The 27,746-nt window shown below is 44.7% G+C and overlaps 1 protein-coding gene across 1 annotated transcript in view; it reads left to right on the top strand.

The window, feature by feature from the left end:
- MBTD1 (mbt domain containing 1) overlaps nt 1–19,969 on the top strand; it is a 109,153-nt gene extending 89,184 nt beyond the window's left edge. The window contains exon 18 of the mRNA XM_030206862.1: nt 15,337–19,969. Coding sequence (XP_030062722.1) covers nt 15,337–15,455 — 119 coding nt within the window. The 3' untranslated portion in view covers nt 15,456–19,969. The remainder of the gene's footprint in view (nt 1–15,336) is intronic.
- The last annotated feature ends 7,777 nt before the right edge of the window (nt 19,970–27,746 follow it).

The following is a 27,746-nucleotide window of genomic DNA, read 5'->3' as shown; positions in this document are numbered from 1 at the left end:
ATTTTTTGTTTTTGTCTTAAGATGTTGGAATGGTGGTAGTTCTTTTTTGTTGTTGTTATTTTTTAGAAGTATCTGGGGAGCTTTTGTTTTCTTGGTTACTGAATGTAACACTCTTGCACTTGAATTATAAAGAATTATGTCACGGTGCAAATTTTCTGGACTGTTCTATTTGTTGACAGCCCATTTGTTGATGAACTGACCCCCTAGTCACCACAGGCCGTGCGTCCAGTGCACATTATGTTACCAGCCATGGCAGCTACCAAGACTGGAAAAAAAAGATTTCAAAATGGATTGGAGGCTTTCAGCACACAGATTGCTATATTTTATCTAGCTCAAAATGGCATTCAACCAGATTAGTATCTTCGTAGAACAAGTACACCGTAGTCAAATTTATTCTAAATAGCTAGAATAAAGCCATAAAATAAATTCTCAGCAACATTCAATCCAACAATTCAGTTGTAGACTACAGTGAAGCCATGGATCAATCCATAGGCTTCGATACAAAGTGTGGTTTTCATTGTTTCTCAAACAGAATTTTATACCTTACAAGTTTCACTTAGCAGTTGTCATGGTATTCTTTTCTTCAAATATGTTCTCCTTTTTTCTACAAATATATCTTCTGTGATTGTGGCCAAACAGTTACATTTTTTTTATCAGTCTGAAGTACTTTGTTCCACGATATTTCAAGTTTATTAAGCAGGGGCATAGCTACATGGGGCGTGGATTTGGCCTTGCCCCCCCCCCCCCCCCCGCCAACCCTCTTGGTCACTGTCGGGTACCTTTGCTGGCGGGGGTCCACAACCCCCGCCAGCCGAAGTCCTCTTCACCGGCGCGGCCACTTTGCTGATCTGCAAGCAAAGCTTCTGTTTCTATGAGTACGTCAGACTCACAGAAACACAGCCGTGCCTGAGAAGAGGACTTCGGCTGATGGGGGTTGGGGACCCCCGCCAGCAAAGGTACCAACGGTGGCGGCGGGGGAGGGTTGGCGGGAAGGGGGAGTCGAAAGGGTTGGCGCTGGGGGGGGTCAAAGGTGGTGGCGGCAGCGGGAAGGGGGGGTGAAAATGGGGTGGGTCGGCGGCGCCGGGGGGGGGCTACAATGTGCCCCCTCACCTCCGGCTCTGGACCCCCCTCCCGCCAAAGTCTGGCTACGCCCCTTTTATTAAGGTTCCTTTTGAATATTTTAGATGATGACTTTTGTGGTGAGGTTGTAGAAAAGTTTTCTTGACAACTGTTTCATACAGTTCACTGTGTCCATAGGTCCACAACTAGTCAAGTCTCTAAACCTTTCAGCAAATTATTTGCATTGATCTGTGGGTTCTGTACTTGCAGTTCTGACCAGTTTTTGGGCAGATCTATTGGATCATTTTTGGTGTTTCAAATTTTGCCTCAACTTCAGTAGTTCAAATGGTTGAAATTGCTAACTAGAAATTTGTTTTGGGTTTTTATTTTTTTTGTTTGTTTTTTTTACATAGTCTTCCATTGCTTTATAAGAATGATTGAGCATTTTGTGAAACCGGAACTAGTTAATCTATGGCTCAGAGGAACACGCCTTGCTTGCGTTCCAGACCCATTTGACCAGAGACATTCCTGCTGCTCTGCTAAGTATTCTGAAGAGCAGGGCAGCTAGGAGAAGGGGGTTGACTAGCTAGCCTGATATTGGGGGTGGGGAAAAGGGAATCTGAGAAGGGGCAGGCGGGGCTTGAAAATGGGCTGATACAAGGCAGAAAAACGGGACAGAAAGGGGCTGGGTGCTTAAAAAAAAAAGCATGTGAGAGAAGGGGGCTGAAGCTGGAGACTGATATAGGGGGCAGGTGGTAAAGGGGGCTGAGGTGGGGGCTGATGCAGGGGGCAGGTGGGAGAAGGGGGCTGATTTAGGGGGCATGTGAGAGAATGGAGCTGGGGGCTAAAAAGGGGGGTAGGTGGAAGAAGGAGTCTGAGCAGTGTTGTATACTAATGAAGAAAAAGTAATGCATTACAATACTTAGGTAAACATTTCATTATTTTCACTTGTTACCGAGTACAAAACAAGCATGAGCATTTGTACTTGTAACGAATTTGAATTATTATCTGAGCCAGTTTTAAGTACTTTTACCTCGTTACATGCTGCTTCGTTACAAGTAAAAGGCTGAAGTACTAACCCTGACATCTTCCCTCCCGCTTTCCCCCAGTGGGGTCTTTAAAATTTGCCGTTAGTTTCTAGCAGCTGCAGCAGCTAAGAGCGGCTTTCCCTCTCCGGTCCGGTCTCTCTCTTGCCATTTTTCCTTTCCTCACTCCGTGTGTCTAGCATTAGCATTATTTTCCTTCCCCTCATGTAGTCCTTAAAACTTGCTTTCCCTTCCGTAGCTGTCAGCCACAGCTGTTAACACAGACATCCTCTGGCGGACTACGAGGTGCAGCAGTGAAGACAGGCAAACCTCCAGCAGACTATGGAGCCTTCTCTCTGCCGTGTCCCGCCTCTGCATGGTTGGTACGTCGAAGAGAGAAGGCGCCATAACCCGCCGGAGATTGCCTGTTCACTGCTGGGACCTCACAGCCTGCCCAAGGTTGTTTGTGTCAACTACCACAGCTCTGTCCTTACCGTGCTGGAGAGTGAAGACTGCCTATTTTGATCTTTAGTTCTTCACTACTGCGGCTTCACACAAAAAAAAAAGCTTTGAGCAGGCGGGTAACTGCGGATGGGCCCTTCTCCCCTGCCTTGTTTTCTGCTGCTCAAGAGTCGGGAGCCTCCACTAAAGGTACAGCTTCCCTTAGCTCAGTCTGTCTCTACTCAACCCCCCGTGGAAATCACTCTCCCACTGGCCAAGGCTAACAGGCACTGCAAAGAGCCAACTTGGGCCTCCTTTCCATTACTGCACCACTGATCAGGACCTCATCGGGGGCAGGAAAGCCCAGGTTTAAAAAAAAAAAAAAAAGGGTTTATGTGTAATGCTGGTGGGATTTACTAGCCAAGAATAAAAAAAATAATAATAAATTTTATTTGTAATGATGGTGGGCTTCTGGGCAGGGGATTGCTGGTTTGGGAAGGGAGGGGAGATACCATCATGCCAAGCTATGAGGGAGGGCAGGGCAGGGTTGATACTGGGCTACAAGGAGGAATGGAGGGGTAGGGAAGGGCAGTGGCCCTCAGTAGAAAAAAAGAAAACATGGTTAGATACTTGTTGTTTATCATTTGTTGTGGGGTTTTTTATGTTTATATGAGAATATTTTGCCTTATAAAACATGTATTTTTGTAGATGATATTTTTTATGACGAACATGGGAAGGATAATGTTTTGAATTTATTAATTGTAAGTAAAAATATGATTCCTCAGTAAACCAAATGAAGCAACAAAAACTGGAACAAAGTTTTAGTAACAACATAACAGCATAATCTCTATACACCTCTCTTTGAATCCTTCCTTCCCCAGGTTAATCATGAGTGATTCGAAGTCATTTGACAATATGGAACATCCATGACCATATTTCACATCAATGTTTAAGTTGAAAAGTATAGATGGAAATAGTGTCATCCTCGTATGCTTATTATGCACGCTGAAATACACGGAATGTCGAGCATTCGGTAAAACATGTCCAGCGAGTGCATCCTCACCACCTGGCAACGTATGAAAAATTAACAGTGAATGCGAGAAAGCGCAAGTAGGAAGTAAAATATGATTCCTCAGTAAACCAAAGAAGTAAGCAGCAAAACTTTGCTGTTCAGGGAACACAGCCTAGGAGGATAGTGGAGTTGCCTGCATTTGTTGAACTGGTTATTGGTCTCTAGCCAAACAGAACAGTGATCAGTCAGGTCACATTGAAACAGAAAATCTGTGATTCTACAGCAGAGATGGAAATGAAGCTGCTTGCGATTCTTCATGAACAGCCATTTGTCACTACCACAACAGACTGCTGGTTATCCCATGGAAAATCTTATATTGGAGTAACTGTCCACTGGATTGATAACAAGTCATTAGAGAGAAAATCTGCTTGTCTGGCCTTAAAAAGATTGAAGGGTTCACGTACGTTTGACGTTCTTGCATCAGTTCTAGAAAACATTTATTTGGAGTTTGCCATCAGACAAAAAATTGTTAGAACAACAACAGACAATGGCTCCAACTTCGTGAAAGCCTTCTCTGTATTTGGACAGCTTGATAATGATAATGAAGATGAAAATGAATATGCAAGTGATAAATTACATGACAAGTTGAGGCATTGGATGTCTATGGAACTTTCAACTCCAGTGGAAATCATGTCTACGAGCTTCCTCGTCATCAGCGATGTGCCTGCCATACATTGAACCTGGTGTCTACTACTGGCTGAAATGATTTGGCCTACAGGAAAATATCTCGGAATGCATTTGCCAAATGCCAAGGACTTTGGAACAAATATGGACGATCTCCATTGGCTGCTGATGAAGTAACTGATTCATTTGGGCAGGGTCTTAAGAAACCGGATCAGATACGGTGGAACTCTGTATACCTGGCAGTTGAGAGACTTATTTGATTGATCCATCAACATGGTGAAGATATATTTGATTCTAAACTTCAAGTTCCAGGACTGACTGCAGGTGAGTAGACTTTGTTGGTTGATTATGTTTCTGTAGTGAAACCTGTTGCTCAATCTTTGAGCATCCTGCAATCAGAAAAGAAGATGTTCATGGCCTACTTGCTGCCAACCATTACCAGGCGTCATCAGACACTCATTGATAAGAAAGCATCAACAACACCTTGCCAGCCTCTTGTACTGCCCTCATAATTGCAATTGATCGATTCTTCTCTGATTTATTATGATTCAGAAGCAATTGCAGCAGCAATCCTGCAACCCAAGTTTTGCACAGGGTGGACTGACGGAGCACTTTGGACAAGGGTCTTCAGTGTATCAGACACCTGCTTCATATGATACCTAATCAATCTTCCATGATTTGATTGCATCTAAAGCAGATAATAGTGACAACGATGATGATGATATAGCATTCTTTGCTATAAAGAAGTCAAGTGTTTCAAAGATTCCCTTGATCAATGCCTGCAGACCCATCCAGATGACACCAGCAGTATTGCAGCCTGGCCTGATTTGAAGGAACTTTTTATCAGACTAAACTCTCCACTTCTTGCCAGTGCAGCTGTTGAACGCCTTTTTAGCTATGCTGGTTTAATAATGACTCACAAGCGTACCCGCATGAATGACAGTCATTTTCGGAATTTAGTGTTACTAAAAGCGAACAGGTGGATTCAATCATAGAGGATAAAAATGTTAACAGTGGTTGTATTCATTCATCATCTTAAATTCCAGCAAGTATATTGCCTCTTGGATTACAGAATGTTTGTGTAGACCAGGCATGTCCAACCTATAGCCTACTGGGTAAAGGCTGAGAGAGGGTTTCATGAGCAAGAGATACTGGGTAAAGGCTGAGGAGGGGTTACATGAGCAAGAAAGATTGGGTAAAGGCTGATGAGGGGTTACATGAGCAAGAAAGACTGGGTAAAGGCTGAGGAGGGGGTTACATGAGCAAGAAAGACTGGGTAAAGGCTGAGGAGGGGGTTACATGAGCAAGAAAGACTGGGTAAAGGCTGAGGAGGGGTTACATGAGCGAGAAAGACTGGGTAAAAGCTGGGGGAGGGGGTTACATGAATGAGAGAGACTGGGTGAAGGCTGGGGGGGTTACACAAGCGAGAGTTCGACTTGGTGAAAGCTGGGGAGGGGATGATGCACTGTCATATTTTGTCACTGTTTGACAAAATGTGACAAAATACAATGATATTCAATTGACTGTGATCTTTGTCATTGGCTGCCATTTGGATATTTCTGCTGGCAACTTGTGCCACAAGTTCTCAATCAGTGTTCCTTTCGTTTTGTTAAGTGTTTGATTTTAATTTTAATTGATGTTAATTTACTGTATTCACTGCTGTGATACAACTGTCGTTAGTATATCAGAATTAAATAAACACATTTTGTAGTTGCAGTACTTTTTACTTAAAAGTATAATATTAGGCACTTTTTTTACTTGAGTAAATTTTTAATTCAGTCTTCATTGTACTTTTTACTTTTACTTAAGTAGCAAAATATGCATTTATCTTTACTTTTACTTAAGTACTTTGACCTAGTACTTTAAAAAACACTGGGTCTGAGGCCTGGAAATGGCTCTGATTTAGGGGCTAGTTGAAGGTGGCTGAGGGCTTATGCAAGGCTAGGAATAGCAATGGTCTGATGATGCCAGTAGGGGGGGAGGCTTAGAGCTATCAGACTGGAGATGGGGATGTAATGGAAAAACAGATCTAGTGCTAGGCCTGAGAGAGGGGGCTGAGGTTGGACAAAGGGCAGATGGGGGTTGGGGGCTGTTGCAGGGACTGGAAGAAGGATGAGAAGGGCCTGTTCAGAAGGAATGGATCCTCAGAAGCTTAGTGGAGGTTGGGTGGCAGCACTGGTGGTTGGGAGGCGGGGCTAGTACTGGGCAGACTTCTATGGTCTGTGCCCTGAAAATGGTAGATACAAATCAAGGTCAGGTATACACAGTGTGTTTTTTCTAGCGAAAACAAGTGCCAGTACTCAAATGGACAGGCCACCCTTTAGGGGTGGGGTGATCACTGAGGGATCCACCCCACCATAGCCAGGCCCCCTGCAACCGGTCACAGAATCTGTGACACGGCAAAATTAGTGTGTAGAGCCTGAGCTCTTTCACGGAGAGAGTAGTGGATGCTTGGAATGCCCTCCCGCGGGAGGTGGTGGAAATGAAAACGGTAACAGAATTCAAACACGCGTGGGATAAACATAAAGGAATCCTATTCAGAAGGAATGGATCCTAAGGAGCTTAGCCGAGATTGGGTGGCAGAGCCAGCCGGTGGTGGGAGGTGAGGATAGTGCTGGACAGACTTATACGGTCTGTGCCCTGAAGAGGACAGGTACAAATCAAAGTAGGGTATACGCAAAAAGTAGCACATATGAGTTTGTCTTGTTGGGCAGACTGGATGGACCATGCAGGTCTTTTTCTGCCGTCATTTACTATGTTACTATGTTCATTAAAACTTGGGAACCATTGGTCAATTTTAGCAGACAATGGAAAAGGTGCCAGTACTCAGTACCCCCTCAAAAAAAGCCCTGGGTATACATATAAAGTAGCGCATATGAGTATATCTTGTTGGGCAGACTGGATGGACCGTAAGGGTCTTTTTCTGCCGTCACCTACTATGTTACTATGTAATGTGAGGAAGAGGGAGAAGCAGGGGAAGGTAAAGATGGAAGGGCTGATGGATGGGTACTTGAGGTTAAGGTGGAGGAAAGGTAGAAATAGCATAACATCAGGATTTATATTCTGCTATTATGTTCACGGTTCTAAGTGGATCAGAAACTGAAAGAAGCCAGACCTGTACCTGGGATTTACATAATAAAATTTAATAAAATGGGTGAAAGACAATAAATAGGGGGGGACTGGAGGAAGAATAAGACAGAAGAATGGGAGAAGTAGGGAAGAGTAAAAAGCTAGTAAGTAGGCAAAGAAGAGAGACTGATGATTGGGGGGGGGGGGAGAGGAGGTGAAGGAGGAATAAAATCCAGATAGATGTAGAAAATAAAAAGCAGATTAGAGAAATGGAGAAAAAAAAAGGATCAGTTAGATATAAGGGAAGAAGATGGACAGTGAAAAGCAGAAAATGGGAATTAGATCTTGGAAAAGGACAAGAGAAAAATCAAGAGGATGTAAAGAGAGATCAGGTGGAGGAGTTGCCTAATGGTTAGTGCAGCAGGCTTTGATCCCTGTAACCTGGGTTTGGCTCCCACTGCAGCTCCTTGTGACCGTGGGCAGGTCACTTATCCCTTCATTGCCCTAGGTACAAAAACTTAGATTGTGAGCCCTCTAGGGACAAAGAAAGTACCTGCATATAACTTGTACAGCGCTGTGTATGTCTAGTAGCGCTACAGAAATGATTAGTAGTAGTAGTATCAGGACCAACCCACACAGGAAAACAAAACACTTAGACAACAAAGGTACACACAATTTTGATTTTTAATATTTTGTACTGGAGGAAATCTTTCTAGTCCTCTTTTTTTCAATATTCTGCAGCTTATAGTGTGGCTTCTTGGGTTTTAAGTTTCATTTTTTTTTCTAGATATTTTTTTTTTGTTACATTTGTACCCCACGTTTTCCCACTCATGGCAGGCTCAATGCGGCTTACATGGGGCAATGGAGGGTTAAGTGACTGTGCCTGAAGTGGGAATCGAACTCAGTTCCTCAGGACCAAAGTCCACCACCCTAACCACTAGGCCACTCCTCCACTTTCTAATCCTATAGTTATTTGTGGGGTTTTTTTTTAATACTAGGTGACACTTTGTGTTTTCCTTTTGTAACTGCAGAGAAGGATTATCATAACATGTAGAATCCATATATCATTGTTCTCTTTTTCCAACTGGAGATGTTCTGTTGTGTTAGAATATTTGCAGTGCTGACTTTTCATAGTTAGGGTTAGTGCAGATTGAGCGTCTTATTTGCAAGGTTTTGCCTTACTTCTCAGTGTAGTGAAAGGAGTTTCTGTTGCTCTTACTGATGTGACACCAGAATTTGAAGGTAGCGGAGCTTAGGTCCCCCAGAACCAAAAGGAGTTTCGCTACCTCTGAGAGAGGGGAGAGTAGAGAGAAGAGGAATGCTAGATGGGGGAGGGAGGAGGGAAAGGAGATGCTGGACTGGGGGAGGGGGGGTGCCAGAAACTCTAGCACTGGCCCTGGACTAAAGTCTTCAGAAACAAAAAAAAATGAGGTTTCAATGATTTCTCTTAGAGCAAACCAGGAGTGTAGCCAGATGGCAAATTTAGGGTAGGCCCAAAAATCTCATGTCTTCCCTGCCCTCCTTGGCCCCACTCCGGTTCTCTCCCCGCCCTCCTTGGCTCCCTGCTTTCTTCAGCCCCCGCCCTCCTTGGCTCCCTGCTTTCTTCTGCCCCCGCCTGTTCTCTTCCCCCATCCCCAAACCAAACCAAAAGAAATACCTGAGCTGGCGGGGATCCGCCAGCCCCTCCAGCCAAACACCTCCTCCCAGGAGAAAGAACACTTACACCCTGTGCAGCCGCTGGTAGTGTCCCAGAGCCACTGACATGGCCAGCCTCTGCGCATGCATGAGGGGTGGGGCAGCGGCGGCTCAGCGACACTGCTGGCTGTACAGGACGTAAGTGTTCTTTCTGCCGGGAGGAGATCTTCTGCTGGCAGGGCTTGTAAATCCCCGCCAACCATGCCTAAGGACCACTGGTTTCTTGTGCACCTGACCCCAAATTGGGTGGGCGCAGGCCCACCAGTGGCTATGCCACCAGTGCAAACAATTTGTAATAACGCAGTCCAAACCCTATCCTTTTATGTGAACAAATTTTTAAACGTTACGAAAGTTCAAACGTAACTTTTGCAGACTTCTTACAGACACATGACATTAAAAAAGTCTCCAACATTTTGGATCCACTACTTCACTCACCTTTTCCCAGAGCAGGTATGTACGTAAATTCTAGCACCCACTGTACAGAATTACCCTTTGGTGCTAAATATCGATCACCATGTTTATTAAGAGGAGGAGGGTGAGTACAAGAAGAGACCAAAAATGGTGAGCTGCAATTAATTGAAGAGTTGTTCTCTTGCAAGGATTATGTTTGAACTTGCCGTAATTAGAAAGTGTCTGAAGGTAGAGCATGCCAGACCTTTTTAGGAGTTACATATTGTTGGCTCAGTGGAATTCACATAGTGTCTGTGCATAAGGAGCTTTTATGCATCTTCAAACTGTCTTCATCAAAAGATAGATCATTTTTAGTGCTGAACTAATGTTACCTCCTTATAAGGATGTCGTCTCTGATAACTTAATGTGGTTTCTTACATAAGTAATGCCACACTGGGAAAAGACCAAGGGTCCATCGAGCCCAGCATCCTGTCCACAACAGCGGCCAATCCAGGCCAAGGGCTCCTGGCAAGCTTCCCAAACGTACAAACATTCTATACATGTTATTTCCGAAATTTTGGATTTTTCCAAGTCCGTTTAGTAGCGGTTTATGGACTTGTCCTTTAGGAATCCGTCCAACCCCTTTTTAAACTCTGCTAAGCTAACCGCCTTCACCACTTTCTCCGGCAATGAATTCCAGAGTTTAATTACACGTTGGGTGAAGAAAAATTTTCTCCGATTTGTTTTAAATTTACTACACTGTAGTTTCATCGCATGCCCCCTAGTCCTAGTATTTTTGGAAAGCGTGAACAGACGCTTCACATCCACCTGTTCCACTCCACTCATTATTTTATATACCTCTATCATGTCTCCCCTCAGCCGTCTCTTCTCCAAGCTGAAAAGCCCTAGCCTTCTTAGTCTTTCTTGATAGTTCATTTGCAACTATTCCTTTTTCTGGTTAGAACATGTGTAAGTTGCCGTTTTATTGGTTTGCAGTGTTTCAATGCAAATTACTTGGTTAAGCAATCAGTTAATGAAATAAACAAGTACTTCAGTCAGAAGGTAATTTTAGAACTGTATGTGCAAATTTTGCTGGATTATAATTGTGAAAGTATACTCATGCTTTCAGTATTATCTTGTACTTTTTTATGCCTGCTAGTTTATTCCGTTACTTTTTCTAACTAAAAATTTGCACATATTTTGGATAAAATCCAAGTTTCATTACCCACAAGTTGAAAATTTCCAACATAACCTTGCACTCTGTTTTGTATAACGTGCGCATCAGTGCTTTTGTAAATTTGCAACCTTTTAAATCCGGCTTCCTGGCGAATGAGGGAGAGAGAGAAAATTGCCGATTTGTGATCTCTGATTGGTTCAGCCAAAGCAACATCACTCGTGGCTCCATTGACATTATCTGCTTTCAGTTAGAATCTCAAGGGAGTGCTGGACTCCAGCTAAACTTCAGTGCTTAAGCAGCAAAGAAAAAGTACTTTATATATGTAGAGAGAAGGGGGGGGGGGGGATTTTCGATATGATGTCCAAATACAATTTTGGACGTTTTGCAAAAAATGTCCAAAAATCGAGTGCCAAACGTGGTCATTTTCAAAGCAGAAAAACATCTTTTTGTTTCGAAAATCACTCTATTTTACGTGTTTTTGTGCTCAGCGCATCTTTCTTTTAAGGCCATTTTCAAACAAAAAAACGTCCAAGACAAAAACACACAAAAACAAGCCGTTGGGATGTCTGGGGATCTGCTTTGGTTGATTTTTGCCACACTTGTATGTCTATAGCCAACCTATGTTTGCTATTCATCCCAAAATGTAACAAAGGGAGTTGCATCCCAAGCTGCTAACTTTTTTCCCAATAAATTTATTGACATTAAATCTGACATATGATTTACTGTCAAACTATTTCTTGCCCTATATACCCACTACTGGGAAAGTGGAACAAGCTGGACTGTTACAGATTCCTACACAGACACTACATGCCAGCTGAATCCTTCACCTCAGTTGCACATGCAGAATATGGACAGACTTCAACTGATACAAAATAGGGGGCCATAAAAAAACATGTAGACAAAAACTGGAGACACCCCCCCCCTTTAAGAAGGCCAGATTGCATAAGCAGTGAAAGTACTGATAAAAATAATAGAAATGCATTTTCTTTCATACTCTGCTAAATACAAAATTAGAAAAAATGTACATTTCCAAAAAAGCAAACATCCATAAGCAGCATATCCCCCTTTCCTTTCTTTCCCATCCATGAGAAGCTTGTGCCCCTCTCCTCTCCAATCCCCATCCATGTGTTGCGTTTCCCCTTTTTCCCTTCCCCCTCTTCATGTACAACATGTCCCCCTCACCAATCTTTTTCCAGCCCCCTCCCTGCACCCACATACCATCCACCTTTTTTACTGCCTTCCTTCCTCCATCCACAGCCATGTTCCACCATTATTACAGCTCCCTCCCTCCATTCATCATTTTTACAGGCCCCACCTTACTGCACTCACACAACTCCATCCATCCACCTGTCCTGTCCTGCCCTACCTTAACGTGTCCTGGTGGTCTAGTGCCCTCTTCGGGGCAGGAAATAACCCCACTTTTTTCCTGCCTGCTGCTGCTCCACTCATTGCTGCCGCTTCATCAGAATGGCTGCTGAGACTTCAAGTGGTAGCCTTGCGAAACTCGGAGGCCGTCTCTTGAAGTCTCAGTGGCCAGTTTGAAGAAGTGGCGGCAAGAACCCCACTCTCTCCTGCCTGCTGCCGCTGCTCCACTTATTGCCGCCACTTCTTCAAAATGGCTGCCGAGGCTTCAAGTGGCGGCCTCATGAGACTCTGAGGCCGTCGCTTAACGTCTCAGCGGCCATTTTTGAAGAAGCGGCAGCAGCAGGCAGGAAAGAGTGGGGTTCTTTCCTGCCCTGAAGAGGCCACTAGATCAGGGTGTGTTAAGTTAGGTTCGGGGAGGGGCAGGCCAGCCAGCCAGCCAATTAGAGCCTGTGTGTGCTGGGGAACTTCCAGCTCGCTAATTTCTGCAAAATGGAACAACCGGCTCTAGCGATCCAGTACAACCCGGCTCCAGCATACCACTGCCTACATCCCACCTATCTCCCAAAACCCCTCCACACAATTTTAAGCCAATAATATTCTGTCATGTACTTCTCTCAACATCTGTTCCCTCGGCCAAAAGCTTGACGAAACATCCATGCGTTCACCTGATTTGTAAATCTTGGAATAGTCCTTCTCCTGTCTAATCATCCTGAGCAATTGGTTCCAAAACCCTATTGCTGAAAAGATACACCTCTGATTATTTCCAACTGTTCCTCTTAGGAAGCTCATAAATGGGAAGTAGACTGTACCAGGTGTCAGTTACAACCGTAAAGACAAAGATAGGGTGGGAAAGGGGGAGGCTAAGCAGCACAGAATCATTGGAACAACCCTGGCCACCTTTCTCGGCAGACTGTATGGGCCATGCTGGTCTTTATTTGCTGTCATTTGCCACGTTACTATCTGAAACTTTTACCAAGTCTTCACTTGGCAATCTCAAGCTTTGATTTGGGTACACATCTAACCATCTTTTGTTGTAAATATAGCAGGCCAGTACCCTGGCAGGCTTTTAAAATGAAAACCAGTATTTTAAACCTCAAACTGGCAGCCATTGTGTTTCCTAAACTGTGGGTCTGGCTCCAAATGGGGTCACAACAGGGCAGGGGCGTAGCTACGGTTGGGCCTGGGTGGGCCCAGGTCCACCCAGTCTCAGCTTAGGCCCTCCCAGTTGTCTTGATAGGATGTGCACTTTGGTGCCTTTCTGCCATGGCTCAGCTGGGCCGCCATGACGTGCAGCTTTTAGGAGGCCAGCAGCACTCCAGTCCTCCTCCTACCAGCCTAACATTTGGGGTTTTTAAAGTGTGGGTCCCCTTTCCTGTTCCGGAAGTTGGTAGACCTGGCCAGTCTAGCGCTGCACTCCCACTGCGCGGGTACTGCCTTGCGCACTCCGGTGTCTGACCATCCTCACTCTGGACTCGGCTGCTGTGCCTTGCTACCCCCCCCCCCCATGTCCGCGCTGGCGCCGCAGTGCAGCAGGGGAAAATCTGCCAAGCTGCCATCAGTGTTGTGGCTTCTCCACTATGCCTTTCTGGAGCAAGATCAGCCTTTTCTTGATCTCCCTCCCCCACCCCCAACTGCTCTCAGCAAACCCCGTGGCCCCAGAACAGGCAAAGGAGCCAGCACACATGGAACAGAGCACAATACTCTCTGAGTCTACATTGCCTGCCACCACTTGCAAGCCAACTGTCCAGATAAAATAAATATTTTTATTTTTATTTTAATGTGTACAGTGTAATGTTGGTTGGTGGTGGCTTCTTGGTGGGGGTGGGCTCTTCACTGCCCAGGGCAAAAAAAAAGGTATATATAATCATTAATATATCTTTTTCTCCCTAGGCAGTGAAGAGCCCAAAATATATCTTTATTTTGCCCTAGACAGTTAAGAGTTCACACCCACCCAGAAACCCACCAACAATAAATTTTAATAGTGCCCAGGTTACAATTTTAAAAAGGTTGTAAATGTTGGTGGGCTTTTGGGGTGGGGATGGTCTCTGCAGTGCCCAGGTTAAAATAAAAATAAAAAACATTATTTAATGTAGGCAGGTCTCTGGGTGGAGGTGGGCTCCGCAGTGCCCAGGACATTTAAAAAAAAAAAAAGTTTTGTATTTAGTGCTGGTGTCCTTTAGGGTGGGGGGAGGAGATGCCAGACCATGGGGGATGGGTAGGGGGTAGGACAGGGCTGACACTAGGCTACAGGGAGGGGTGGGGGTAGGGTAGGGCTGGTGCCTAGCTATGGGATGGATGATGGGGCTGGGCTGATACCGGGCTATGGGGATGGATGAGGAGGAGAGGGTAAGGTACAGAAGGGAAGGGCTGATGCTGGCTATGGGGATGGCCTTATGTCTGGTCAAGTTTGATATGGCATAAAGTAACTATATTCAAAAATACTGTTTTTTCCATTAAGTATGTATGTGGTTTATATTGATGCAGGGCAGCTGTTGGGCAGACTACTACTACTATTAAACATTTCTATAGCGCTACTAGACTTATGCAGCGCTGTACAAATTAACATGAAAAGACAGTCCCTGCTCAACAGAGCTTACAATCTAAATTGGACAGACGGACAGACAGCTAGGGGTGGGGAAATTGCAGTGGTAGGGGTGATAAGTGAGGGTGTTGAGTAAGAGAGTCATGGTTAGGAGTCGAAAGCAGTAGCAAAGAGGTGGGCTTTAAGCCTAGACTTGAAGACAGCCAGAGACTGAGCCTGACGTACTGGCTCAGGGAGTCTATTCCAGGCATAGGGAGCAGCGAGACAGAAGGAACGGAGCCGGGAGTTAGCAGTGGGGGAGAAGGGGGACTGCCATATGCTGTCACATTAGTGGCAAATATCTTCCTTCCCACCCCAAAAGGTGAGTACACAGAGGCAATGATTTAAGTTACATGATTCAGCATTACAGTTTTTAGCCCAAAACACACCAGTGAAACAGAATTTTCCTGTCTGTAAACTGACAAATGTTAGGACTAGGAAATCATTAGCAAAATGTTGTGCTCAAAATTAAATTATTGAATCCTGGTTTAATCCCAAATTGTCAAAATATAACCGCAATTCTCCACATTTCACTTACAATAAAGGTTTATAAAAGTGTCAGTTTTTAGTCACAAAGAGCCCTAGAACTATTCTTGTTCTGTTCCATCCCTTCAACAAAAATGCTTAGGACGCGGCACCCTGACAATTATATTGAGTACTTATGGCCTTTCACATGCTCAAAACAGCTTAGACTAGCCATGATTTCTATATGCATGGTAACCTCCCCCTCCCTTCCCCCCAGTCTCTGATTGATTAATTAAAAATACTGTATTAAAAAAAAAAAAAAAAAAAAAGACAGATTTACAGAATCTGAGATGTCTATTTTTAATCTTCGTAGCTACAACTCTGCAAGTGAAAGAAGAGTTGCTGGACGGGGATGACTACAGTTTTCTCCAAGGCGCTTCGGATCAGGAAAGCAACGGACCTTGCAGCTACTACATCAAGCAAGAACCATAATATGGCTGAAAAGCCTTTAACGCGGGACGAGCCTTTGTGTAGCATTGACAGACTGATCACCGTCAGCTCTTGACAGTTGGACTGTCATGGAGACACTTTGTTGACCACAGAAGAAATTTACGTTTAGAGTTTTTAGGGCCTGTTTGGGGGGGGGGGGGGAGTTATTTTAGTGAAAGAAAATGTTTTTCCAATTTATAAGGGAGATGGACATTTTTGTTGTTGTATTTGAAGTTTTTGAAAGATTTTTGTAATATTTTCAGAGTTCAGATTCATTGTGCATCGTTAAGGATGAACTTCAAACTTTTAGCGAGATTAAAATAGGATTGTGGGAAAATTTGCTAAGAAAGCTATAGCTATGAACTGTCATGACAAAAGAACCTTTTTTGGTACAAGTTGGGAGATGCCTGGATCTTCGTAAGCAACGCCAGTCACACCTCTGGTTTCTTTTGTTGCAAAAAATATGCAACTGACATCTTAAACTTTTGGTACATACAAAATTTTACAGAATGCCTAATTTATTGATATACACAAAGGGTTATGGGTTTTATGTTTTTGTTTTTTCATTTTGGCCTAAAACCACCCTTGTCCGTTGCTGTTTTTCATCTTTGAAATGCTTAAGCAAATGTCTTTGGAGAACAATGTGAAGCTGGTACAGTGTTCTTTTAGACATACAGGTGTAGCTGGACAAAAGAGGAAAATTGGAGGGTGGGGGGAAGGTGGAAAGTTAACAAATCAACTAAATCTCACTTGGGCTTTTAAGCTAGCATAATTCCATTTGCTTGGGTACAGCACAAGACACATGCCACCAATACCGCTGGTCGTGCTAGAATTAGCAAATTTTCACGGCGTGTGCCTGCATCTGATTTGTTATTCATCCCTGACTTAGGGTCCCTTTTACTAAGCTGCATTAGATGCTAACATGTGCTTAATGAAGTTTAAAATGGCGTACCACAGGACACGCTCGGGCATCCTGTGGGAAGTCCACTCAAATCAGAAATTGAGGACAGTGGTAAAGATCCATATTCAAACTAAACAGTAACACACTGTAAAATGTAACCAGTCTTTTCTGGTGTTCCTACTAGTATAGGTGTTAAAACAGAGTATGTATTTTTTACCAATAACTGTTTATTGGAGGTTTTACAAATACCAACTGTTAACAGCTGCATAAAGTCATATGTATAACCAAAACACATACAAATTCACATCATGAAAAATTCCTCCCAGAACCCTTTCAGAGGATTGAATTGTTATATGAGTTAGGAAAAGCCTCAGAAAACGAAGTGGATAAAAAAAATAAAAAAATAAAAAAAAAAGAAAACGAAGTGGCCTCAGCCTCTTCTCAATCATTGACTCAAAAAAACTCCCTTGGTTTTCATATTTCTAACAGGAACACCATGTTGCATGCAGATTTTTTTTTTCTTAATTAAAAACTTCTGAAAAATTGTCAAAACTTTCTTCATGAAAATTTCACTTATCCAATTTGAAGACATTTCCATATGCAATCCCACTTAACAACTCCGACGCAGACAGTTTCACGGCTCTCCAGCTACTGCGTCAGGAAAAATTCATAAAACGCTGCTGAGTTGCCTTCATTCAGCAAGTACTTCTCTTTCGCTCTTAACGCTACTTATGAAAATGGTGGCTGAATTTCAAATGTACGCCACAGATACTCTGTTGTTGTACATTTGAAATTTAGCCTCCGTTTTGATAAGTAACATTAAGGGCCCTGTTTACAAAGACACGCTAGGTTTTTTTAGCCCACGCTAACCATATAGGTGCCCATAATATTCCTATGGGCGTCTGCATGGTTAGCGCGTGCTAAAAACAGGCACCTTTGTAACAGGGCCCTAAGAGTGACAAAAAAACTACATGCTGAATGAAGGCAACTCGGCAGCATTTATTAATTTTCTCTGACGCCGCAGCTGGAGAGCCACAAAACGTTGTCTGCATCGGAGTTGTTAAGTGGGACTGCATATGTCTTCAGATTGGACTAGTTTTTATAAAAAAAAAAAAAAAGCTGCATGCAACACGGTGTCCTTGTTATAAATATGAAAAACAGGAGGTTTTTGAGCCAATGATTGAGAAGAGAGCATGAAGTGCTGAGGCTACTCCATTTTCTGAGCTTTTTCTACCCTCTATTAAAACTAAATATTCTGTTGTAAGCACCTATATTAGTATGGACACCTGAGAAGATTGGTTACATTTTTACAGTGTGTTACTGTTTAGTTTGAATCCTGTGGGAAGTGCCATTTTACCATGTGTTAATCCACATGCTAAAAAAAAAATATATTTATTTTTTTTTTGGGGGGGGGGGGGGGGCACGTCAGGGGGCGTTCCTGCAGTAATCAGCTCATCTACATTACCGCACACTAACTGGTCAGCACAGGATTGCTGCATGAGCCCTTATCGCCTACAAAATGGGTGACAGTAAGTGCTCGTGCAGTAATGGCCGCACGCTAATGGCAACACTAGCCCATGGCTATTAATTTTTTTTTTTTTTTATTGAAAATTGGCCGTTTTACAGTTGTGGCAAAAATGGCCTTAGCGTGCTGGAAAAACCCGCACAACAGCATGCTAAGACCACTTTTTGCCGCAGCTTAGTAAAAGGGCCTCTTAATGAGCACTGAAATTCAACAAAATGAAAAATGCATTAAAAAAATACATAAACAGGCTTTGATTCTAGAATCGGGAGCTGGGCCAGGAGTGTTCCATGCATCCCCCAAATTCACGTTTGCTACGAATCAAAAATCTACAATTTTTCAAAGATTGCCCGGAATTTGGAACGTTACTGTTTAAAGAAACATGTACACATAGTTTAAGAATTGTTTTCATATTTTTACATTCATTTGGGTTTTAATAGGGGAGTATCATTTCTGTGTCCGTAAGGGAGATAGCTATTCCATGCTGTAAAGATGTGACTGAGTTTAGAGTGCTTTAGCTTTTACCAGTAAGGTTCATTTGCTATACTAAAATTCTCAGGAATTAACTATGTATATTCTGTAAATGCTCCTGGTTTTCTGCCTGTTCCTGTCACAGCAGTACATTTAACCTGCACTGCTTTTTGAGTGAAAGAACTGAAACGACGATAAAACCTGTATTGTCCTTCCTACTTCAGGAGGGTTGCCAGGGTGTTAAATGCACGGGCTCCGGGAAGCCTTTTGTGGTGTATGTTTTTGTTTCATGTAAAACAACAAAAAAATTGTGTAGATAGTTTGAAAACCAGCAGTTTGTTTATTTTGTACAATATAGTTCTAACTTTGGGTACAGGACATTGGTAATATGCACAGGTTTACCTCATTCTATGCAAGAGGGTTTAATGGTGTAAGGATCTATAATTACAACTGGAAGCAAAAGTTGTTAATATTTTCAGAATTTATAAACTCACTTTCAGCATCCCCACCCCACCCCACCACATCCCAATTTGTAGCTAACATTGAATAACTTGGATCCTTTTATATATTGGATAATTTTCATAATTGCTTCTGCAGTTAATGACAATGGCGACAATCTGGCTGTAACATTTTACAGGTCATCACTCATAATCTTATCATTTGCTATAAATAATTATCTTGTTGGATCCAGTGCTGGCTGCTTTTAATTTTTATCAATACCAAGAGTTATCTATTTCAATTTAGCTACATATCTCAATTTATTGAATGCATTAGCCGTTAAATTTGGTTTCTCATAAAAAAAAAAGTACTATTGACTAAACACACAGCCCAGTCCACAGGGGTTTTCCGAAGTCCTTCACCTGCCTTTGATTTGTTTTTGGTTGTAACTGTTCTCTTGTTATGCCATGAGCTGCACTGTTCAAGATAAAGGAGTCATTGGATGTTTCACGTCAGCGTTGAGACCTCCACTGCCAGCGTTCAAAAACACGACTTCAAACTTAGCACTGGGGGCGACTAAAAACACAAAAGAGGATGTATGCGTCTATAAAAGCCTATTGAGCTGCATTTGCTCACTCTCTTCTCTTCCTGCTCAACATTACTGCTGACTTTGATATGTGGGATTTGTTTTGCCTTTGTATTAAAACAAAAAAAATCTTTTTCCTTGCCATGTATGAAAAGAGCTGCTGCTTGTTATTGCCCTTTAATTCAGTTAATACTAACACGGGTTTCAATTTTTATTTTTTTGGAGGAGGGAGGATTGGTTAAATATCAACACCCTCTCCCACTGATGTTTTGTACTATGGTGCTACTTATTTGATAACATTGTTTTATTGTTTGGGAAGGGGATAACAAACTGTGATTGAAATGAATTTTTGTTGTTTAATTTTCCTATTTTAACGTCACAGAAAATCATACGAAAAAAAAAAGCATCCAGTCTCACCCCTTTAGAAGATACATAGGGGTAGGATTCAAATGAGAAGGCATAAGGTTTTTACACTATTTCTGTATGTATTTGGTATATAGATCTTCAATATCTGTTCAAACCTAAGGCCCTGTTTACTAAGCCACGTTAGCGTTTTTAGTGCTTGCTAAATGCTAGAGATGCCTATATGAATATTTGGGTGTCTCTAGCATTTAGCGCATGGGCTAAAAACGCTAGTGCACCTTAGTAATCAGGGCCCCCTAATTTTTTATTTTCTTGGTAATTTGTGTGGGCAGGAAGAGAGTGTGTTTACAACTTTCTCAACACATGTACATATTTAGGTGGAAGATGCTTTTGAGAAATTTAATGTTACTTTGATTTTTACCAAAATTACAGATTTTGAGCATGGATGTGAAAAGCATTACAATTATAACTTTGTGTACAAGATGAAAATAATTCACAAAATTTGCCTTTTTATACACAAAATAAAAAAAACTCAAAGAATTCCTTGTTTGCCTGATGGTTGATAACTTTATTCATTTGTATTGCATGTCAACTAACACACATTACACATGAATACACATGGTAAGAAGTAGCACTTCAGGCACAGGCAGCTCCTTGTGACTCTGGGCAAGTCACTTAACCCTCCATTGCCCCAGGTACAAATAAGTACCTGTATGCAATATGTAAGCCGCATTGAGCCTGCCATGAGTGGGAAAGCGCGGGGTACAAATGTAATAAAAATAAATAAGACATTAGAGAGAAGAAAGAAATCCTGGTAAACCAAAATACTAAAGGGCTCCTTTACTAAGCTGCAGTAAAAAGTGGTCTTAGCTCACCCTTACCCGGGTCTTTCCCATGCACTAAGCCCAATTTTAACGCAGCAATAATAGCCATGCACTAATGTTGCCATTAGTACTGGGCCATTTTTTTTTTTTTATTACCGTGTGAGCACTTATCACCACAGGAAAGCCCACTCTCCATCCCTGACACACACCCTGAAAATAAACATTAGAAACTAGTTTAAAAAAAAGACCCGTTTCTGTTTGAAAGGAAATGGGCGCTAGCAAGGTTTTCCTCTGAGTGTGTATGTTTGAGAGCGTGTATGTGAGAGTGACTGTGTGAGAGAGGCTTCTGTTCCTGCTGCTGTGCATTCCCCATGTTGTGCTGATTTGCTGCTCCCTGTATCGGGCTCCGCCCCCTCCCTTCTACTGGCCAATCTGGTGTGGGTTGTGTGACATCACTATTATCTACTCCAACATGATCCAGCCTCAGAATGTTGGAGGTGAGAATTATTATATAGGAAATGTTTTAGTGCATGCAGATTTCAAAGTTACTGTAGTACTTCTGTCCTGAGCATGTACTGTGGTAATCCATTTCTTTGCTGCTTTAGGTGCATGTTCACACCTAATGCAACTTAGTAAAAGGGCCCCTAAATGATCTAATGGTATGGTTGATAAGTTTTTATTTTTAAATAATTTTTCTACATAGTTTGATGTTTTACCCCCCATGTTTATTAAGCAGTGCGACGATGCCGATACAGCCCATTCAAAGTAAATGGGCTGTGTCGGCATTAGCGCGCAGCATAGTAAACAGGGGGGTTAGTATTTTACCAGATTTTCTTGAGTAAATTAAATCAATAGTTAAGACTGTTAAAGTAGTTGGGTACATTATTACCACCATGCGCAGGTGTAAATACATATAGACCAAATGAGAAGAAACTGGAGAAATGTACTTTGTTTCAACATTTTTATTGATGACAATGCACCAGAGATAGAGCAAATTCTGAAAATATGCAAAATTTCAAAGAACAAACCATGTGGTACTATAACAGAAAGATACAATCTGTCATCAAGCTTTTATCAAGTTCCATCCCCACTCCAGGGGCGTAGCCAGACAGATTTTGGGTGGGCCTAGGCAAAAAGTGGGTGGGCACCAAGTGTTCTCCCCCCTCCCACCCACCGCACCACCACCAAAAAAAAAAAATCTCTCAGCTGGCGAAAAAACGCTTCTTTCCACCTTGACAGTCTGCAGCAGGCATGTGCTGAAGACTGAGCATGTGCAGGTGACAGTATCAAGGAGAGTAGTGTTTTCATTACCATCAGGGGGAGGTCTTCAGCTAGTGGAACTGGGAATCCCCACCAGCTACCACTAAACGTGTGCTACTGTGGAGTGGGCCTGAACCCTAAGTGGGTGGGCTCTGGCCCACCTGTGGCTACGCCACTGCCCCACCCTAATGCACCCCCCCCCAATCCCTTTTATAAACTAGGGGCCCTGTTTACTAAGACACGCTAGCATGTTTAGCACAGGCTAATACTACCCATATATTCCTATAGGTGTCTCTAGCATTAGTGTGCACTCAAAATGCTAGTGTGCCTACAGCGCAGCTTAGTAAACAGAGCCCTAAGAGAGGAGCAGGGAACTAGGCTCAGCATCCCACCATCTAGCCAACAAACCAACTAATATATACTGTAGCACAATAACAAGGATAACATTTTGAACAAATTTAATAATTTGATATACCACTTATTACAAACAAATATGGTATTTGCATATTCAAAGATACAAATAAAGCACAAGAAGCAAATGTTTGCCCCGGATAGCCTGTTCTAAACTAGGGGTTGCCAAACATATACTGTTTAACCCTACAGCTAATTATTGTTCCTTTATTCCATGAGGAATATGCATGAGCCATCTATATGGTTTGAAGACTTGGTATATGCAAATGCATCTCAACTGTATTCCTCATGACTATCCTGAAAACCCAAATGGGGTTAGGTAGACAAGGGAACATAATAATAATGGGTGATTTCAATTACCCTGATATTGACTGGGTAAATTTAACATCAGGGCATGCTAGGGAGATAACATTTCTTGATCAAATCAAGGACTGATGTATGGAGCAGCTGGTACAGGAGCCAAAAAGAGGAGGAACATTTCTAGACGTCCTTAGTGGATCGCAAGATCTGGTGCAGGAAGTAATGGTATTGGGGCCACTTGATAACTGATCATCATCAGATCTGACATCAGGTCTGAAAGTAAGTACACACAGGAAATCCAACACATTAGCATTTAACTTTCAAAAAATAGACTATGATAAAATGAGAAGAACAGTGGAAAAAAAACAATTAGCAGCAGCTGTGAAGAAGGAAGACCAAATTACAGCCAGCATGGTTAAAACGTGAGGTGAAGGAAGCTATTAGAGCTAAAAGAAAATCCTTCAGAAAATGGAAGAAGGATCCGACTGAAATTAATGAGAAACAGCATAAGGAATGGCAAGTCAAATGCAAAGCGCTGATAAGGAAGGCAAAGAGGGACTTAAAAAAAAAATTGCATTGGAGACAAAAACACAGTAAAACTTTTTTTAGGTGTATTAAAAGCAAGAAAAAAAAGCAAAAATCAGTTGGACCACTAGATGACCGAGGGGGTAAAAGGGGCACTCAGGGAAGACAAAGCCATAGCAGAGAGATTAAACAAATTCTTTGCTTTGGTTTTCACCAAGGAAGATTTGGAAGAGAACCGGTGCCAGAAATGGTACTCAAAGCTGATGAATCAGAGAAACTGAATAAAATCTCTATAAACTTGGAAGATGTAATGGCGCAATTTGACAAATTTAAGAGTGGCGAATCGACTAGACTGGATGGTATTCATCCCAGAGTACTTATATTTAAAATCAAGCATGGTACCGGAAGATTGGAGAGTGGCCAATGTAACGATTTTTTTAAAAGGTTCCAGAGGTGATCCAAGAAATTATAAACCAGTGAGCCTGACGTTGGTGCCGGGCAAAACGGTAGAGACTATTATAAAGAACAAAATTACAGAGCATATTCAAAAGCATTGATCAATGAGACAAACCCAACATGGATTTAGCGAAGGGAAATCTTGCCTCACCAATCTATTACATTTCTTTGAAGGGGTGAACAAACATATGGATAAAGGTGAGCCAGTCGATATTGTGTATCTGGATTTTCAAAAGGCATTTGACAAAGTACCTCATGAAAGATAGGAGGTAGTGTTCTATTGTGGTTTTAAAACTGGTTAAAGGATAGAAAACAGAGAGTAGGGTTAAATGGTCAGTATTCTCAATGGAGAAGGGTAGATAGTGGGGTTCTCCAGGGGTCTGTGCTGGGACCCTTGCTTTTTAACATATTTACAAATTATCTAGAGGTGGGAGTAACTAGTGAGGTAATTAAATTTCTCCGAGGACAAGCAGGCTGCTTGTTCTCACTGATGGGTGACGTCCACGGCAGCCCCTCCAATCGGAAACTTCACTAGCAAAGTCCTTTGCTAGCCCTCGCGCGCCCGCGCGCACCGCGCATGCGCGGCCGTCTTCCCGCCCGAAACCGGCTCGAGCCGGCCAGTCTTCTTTTGTCCGCACTCGGTACGGTCGTGTTTTCGCCGTGTCGAGCCCCGGAAAGTCGACCTCGCGCGTCCAATTTGTTTGAACGTGTTTTTTTTTTCCTTCGGGAAAGCTTTGTCCTAGTCGGGAAGTGCTCCGGAAACCCCCCGCCGGGTTTCGTGTAAATCCTCCCCGTACTTCCAGCTTTTTTGCCCCGGTAAGTTTTCTTTCGTCGTCGGGGTAGGCCTCTTTTCGGCCTCGGTCGAGATTTTTTCTCCCTCTAAATTTGGTGCTTCAAATTTCGCCATTTCGGCTTTTGATTTCGCCGGCGTGATTTTTCCGCCCATGACATCGAAGCCTTCCAGCGGCTTCAAGAAGTGCACCCAGTGCGCCCGGGTTATCTCGCTCACTGATCGACACTCGTCGTGTCTTCAGTGTCTGGGGGCCGAGCACCGCCCTCAGAACTGCAGTCTGTGTTCCCTGCTTCAAAGGCGGACTCAGGTAGCGAGACTAGCCCAGTGGAACGTGTTGTTCTCGGGCTCTTCGTCGGCATCGGCACCGGGATCTTCGAGTGCATCGACGTCGTCAGCATCCAGACCATCTTCCTCGGCCGCCCCTGCATCGAGTGCATCGAGGCATCGGGCCTCTGCATCGGCGCCGAGACATCGGATAGCTGCATCGACGTCGGTGGTACCAGGACCTCGTCTGCTGATGTCGTCGGACGGTGGTGCATCGGGTGGAGTGCAGGTGAGGGCTGTCCATTCCCCTGCTGGTGGCGGTGAGCCCTCGGGTGGGTCTCCGCCTACCCTGAGGGCTCCTGCGGTACAGCCCCCCCGAGATCGACCTTCTTCAGTCTCGGCCCCGAGGAAGCGACGAGTGGATTCGACGTCCTCCTCGTCGGTGCCGGGGAGCTCCGGTGACATGCTTCGGAAGAAATCGAAGAAGCATCGACACCGGTCTCCTCCCCGTGTCGGCACCGAGAGCTCTGGGTCGCCGAGGGATTCGGCACCCAGCAGGCATCGGCACCGAGAGGACCGCTCACCCTCTGTTCAGGAGGTGTCGATGCGCTCCGCTCTGGACAGCCCGGAACAGCCTCCACGCCCGGAACAGGTACTGACGTCGACGCCTGCATCGACCTCTCAGCCTTTCTCTGCAGCCGCTCTAAACGAGAGCCTCCGGGCCGTTCTCCCAGAGATTCTGGGAGAGCTGTTGCGCCCTACCCCTCCGGTACCGGCGGTGCTTGCGCCACCGGTACCGTCGAGCGTGGCGCCGGCTGGCCCATCGCCCAGGTTGAGGTCCCCGACGTCGGTACCGCGTGCGGTGCCGACCGCGGCCACCTCCCAGGAAGGCTCCCCGACTACGTCGGCGGAGGGAGCTTCGCCGATGCGGGCGAGGGAGTCTACCTCTCGACGCCCCCATCGTGGACGGGGTTCCACGGAGTCGAGCAGGGCGAGGTTGCAGACACAGGTCCGTGAACTTGTGTCTGACACCGAGGGTGAGGCCTCGTGGGAGGAAGAGGAAGATCCCAGATATTTCTCTGACGAGGAGTCTGGGGGTCTTCCGTCTGATCCCACTCCCTCTCCTGAGAGACAGCTTTCTCCTCCCGAGAGTCTGTCTTTTGCCTCCTTTGTCCGGGAGATGTCTACGGCCATCCCCTTCCCGGTGGTTGTGGAGGACGAGCCCAGGGCTGAAATGTTTGAGCTCCTGGACTATCCTTCTCCACCTAAGGAAGCGTCCACTGTTCCCTTGCACCATGTCCTGAAGAAGACATTGCTTGCGAACTGGACCAAACCATTAACTAATCCCCACATTCCCAAGAAGATCGAGTCCCAGTACCGGATCCATGGGGACCCAGAGCTGATGCGCACTCAGTTGCCTCATGACTCTGGAGTTGTGGATTTGGCCCTAAAGAAGGCTAAGAGTTCTAGGGAACATGCTTCGGCGCCCCCGGGCAAGGACGCTAGAACCTTAGACTCCTTTGGGAGGAAGGCCTACCATTCCTCTATGCTCGTGTCCAAGATCCAGTCTTACCAGCTCTACACGAGCATACACATGCGGAATAATGTGCGGCAGTTGGCGGGCTTGGTTGATGCTCTTCCCCCTGAGCAAGCCAAGCCTTTTCAGGAGGTGGTCAGGCAGCTGAAGGCGTGCAGAAAATTCCTGGCCAGAGGAGTTTATGACACTTTTGATGTTGCGTCCAGGGCCGCTGCTCAAGGTGTGGTGATGCGCAGGCTCTCATGGCTGCGTGCCGCCGACCTGGAGAATAGAATCCAGCAGCGGATTACGGACTTGCCTTGCCGTGCGGATAACATTTTTGGCGAAAAAGTCGAGCAGGTGGTAGAGTCTCTCCACCAGCGGGACACCGCATTCGACAAGTTCGCCCGCCGGCAGCCTTCAGCTTCTACCTCTACAGGTAGACGATTTTTCGGGGGAAGGAAGACTGTTCCCTATACTTCTGGCAAGCGTAGGTACAATCCTCCTTCCCGACAGCCTGCGGCCCAGGCTAAGCCCCAGCGCGCTCGCTCTCGTCAGCAGCGTGCGAATCAGCAAGGCCCCGCGGCTCCCCAGCAAAAGCAAGGGGCGAGCTTTTGACTGGCTCCAGCAGAGCATAGCCGACATCCAAGTGTCAGTGCCGGGCGACCTGCCTGTCGGAGGGAGGTTGAAAGCTTTTCACCAAAGGTGGCCTCTTATAACCTCCGATCAGTGGGTTCTCCAAATAGTCCGGCAAGGATACACCCTCAATTTGGCCTCTCAACCTCCAAATTGTCCACCGGGAGCTCAGTCCTACAGCTTCCAGCACAAGCAGGTACTTGCAGAGGAACTCTCCGCCCTTCTCAGCGCCAATGCGGTCGAGCCCGTGCCATCCGGGCAAGAAGGGCTGGGGTTCTATTCCAGGTACTTCCTTGTGGAAAAGAAAACAGGGGGGATGCGTCCCATCCTAGACCTAAGGGCCCTGAACAAATATCTCGTAAAAGAAAAGTTCAGGATGCTTTCCCTGGGCACCCTTCTCCCCATGATTCAGCAAAAACGATTGGCTATGCTCTCTGGACTTGAAGGATGCCTACACACACATCCCGATACTGCCAGCTCACAGACAGTATCTGCGATTTCAGCTGGGCGCACGCCACTTCCAGTACTGTGTGCTACCCTTTGGGCTCGCCTCTGCGCCCAGGGTGTTCACAAAGTGCCTAGCTGTGGTAGCAGCGGCGCTTCGCAGGCTGGGGGTGCACGTGTTCCCATATCTCGACGATTGGCTGGTGAAGAACACATCCGAGGCAGGAGCCCTGCAGTCCATGCAGATGACTATTCGCCTCCTGGAGCTACTGGGGTTTGTGATAAATTACCCAAAGTCCCATCTTCTCCCAGTGCAGAAACTCGAATTCATCGGAGCCCTGCTGGATTCTCGGACGGCTCGCGCCTATCTCCCAGAGGCGAGGGCCAACAACTTGTTGTCCCTCGTCTCGCGGGTGCGAGCGTCCCAGCAGATCACAGCTCGGCAGATGTTGAGATTGCTGGGCCACATGGCCTCCACAGTTCATGTGACTCCCATGGCCCGCCTTCACATGAGATCTGCTCAATGGACCCTAGCCTCCCAGTGGTATCAGGCCGCCGGGGGTCTAGAGGACGTGATCCACCTG

Source organism: Microcaecilia unicolor, chromosome 6 (genome assembly GCF_901765095.1).
Source record: "Microcaecilia unicolor chromosome 6, aMicUni1.1, whole genome shotgun sequence".
Classification (NCBI taxonomy): domain Eukaryota; kingdom Metazoa; phylum Chordata; class Amphibia; order Gymnophiona; family Siphonopidae; genus Microcaecilia; species Microcaecilia unicolor.
The sequence above is the reverse complement of the archived record's forward strand: the minus strand, read 5'-3'. Positions and strand labels throughout refer to the sequence as shown.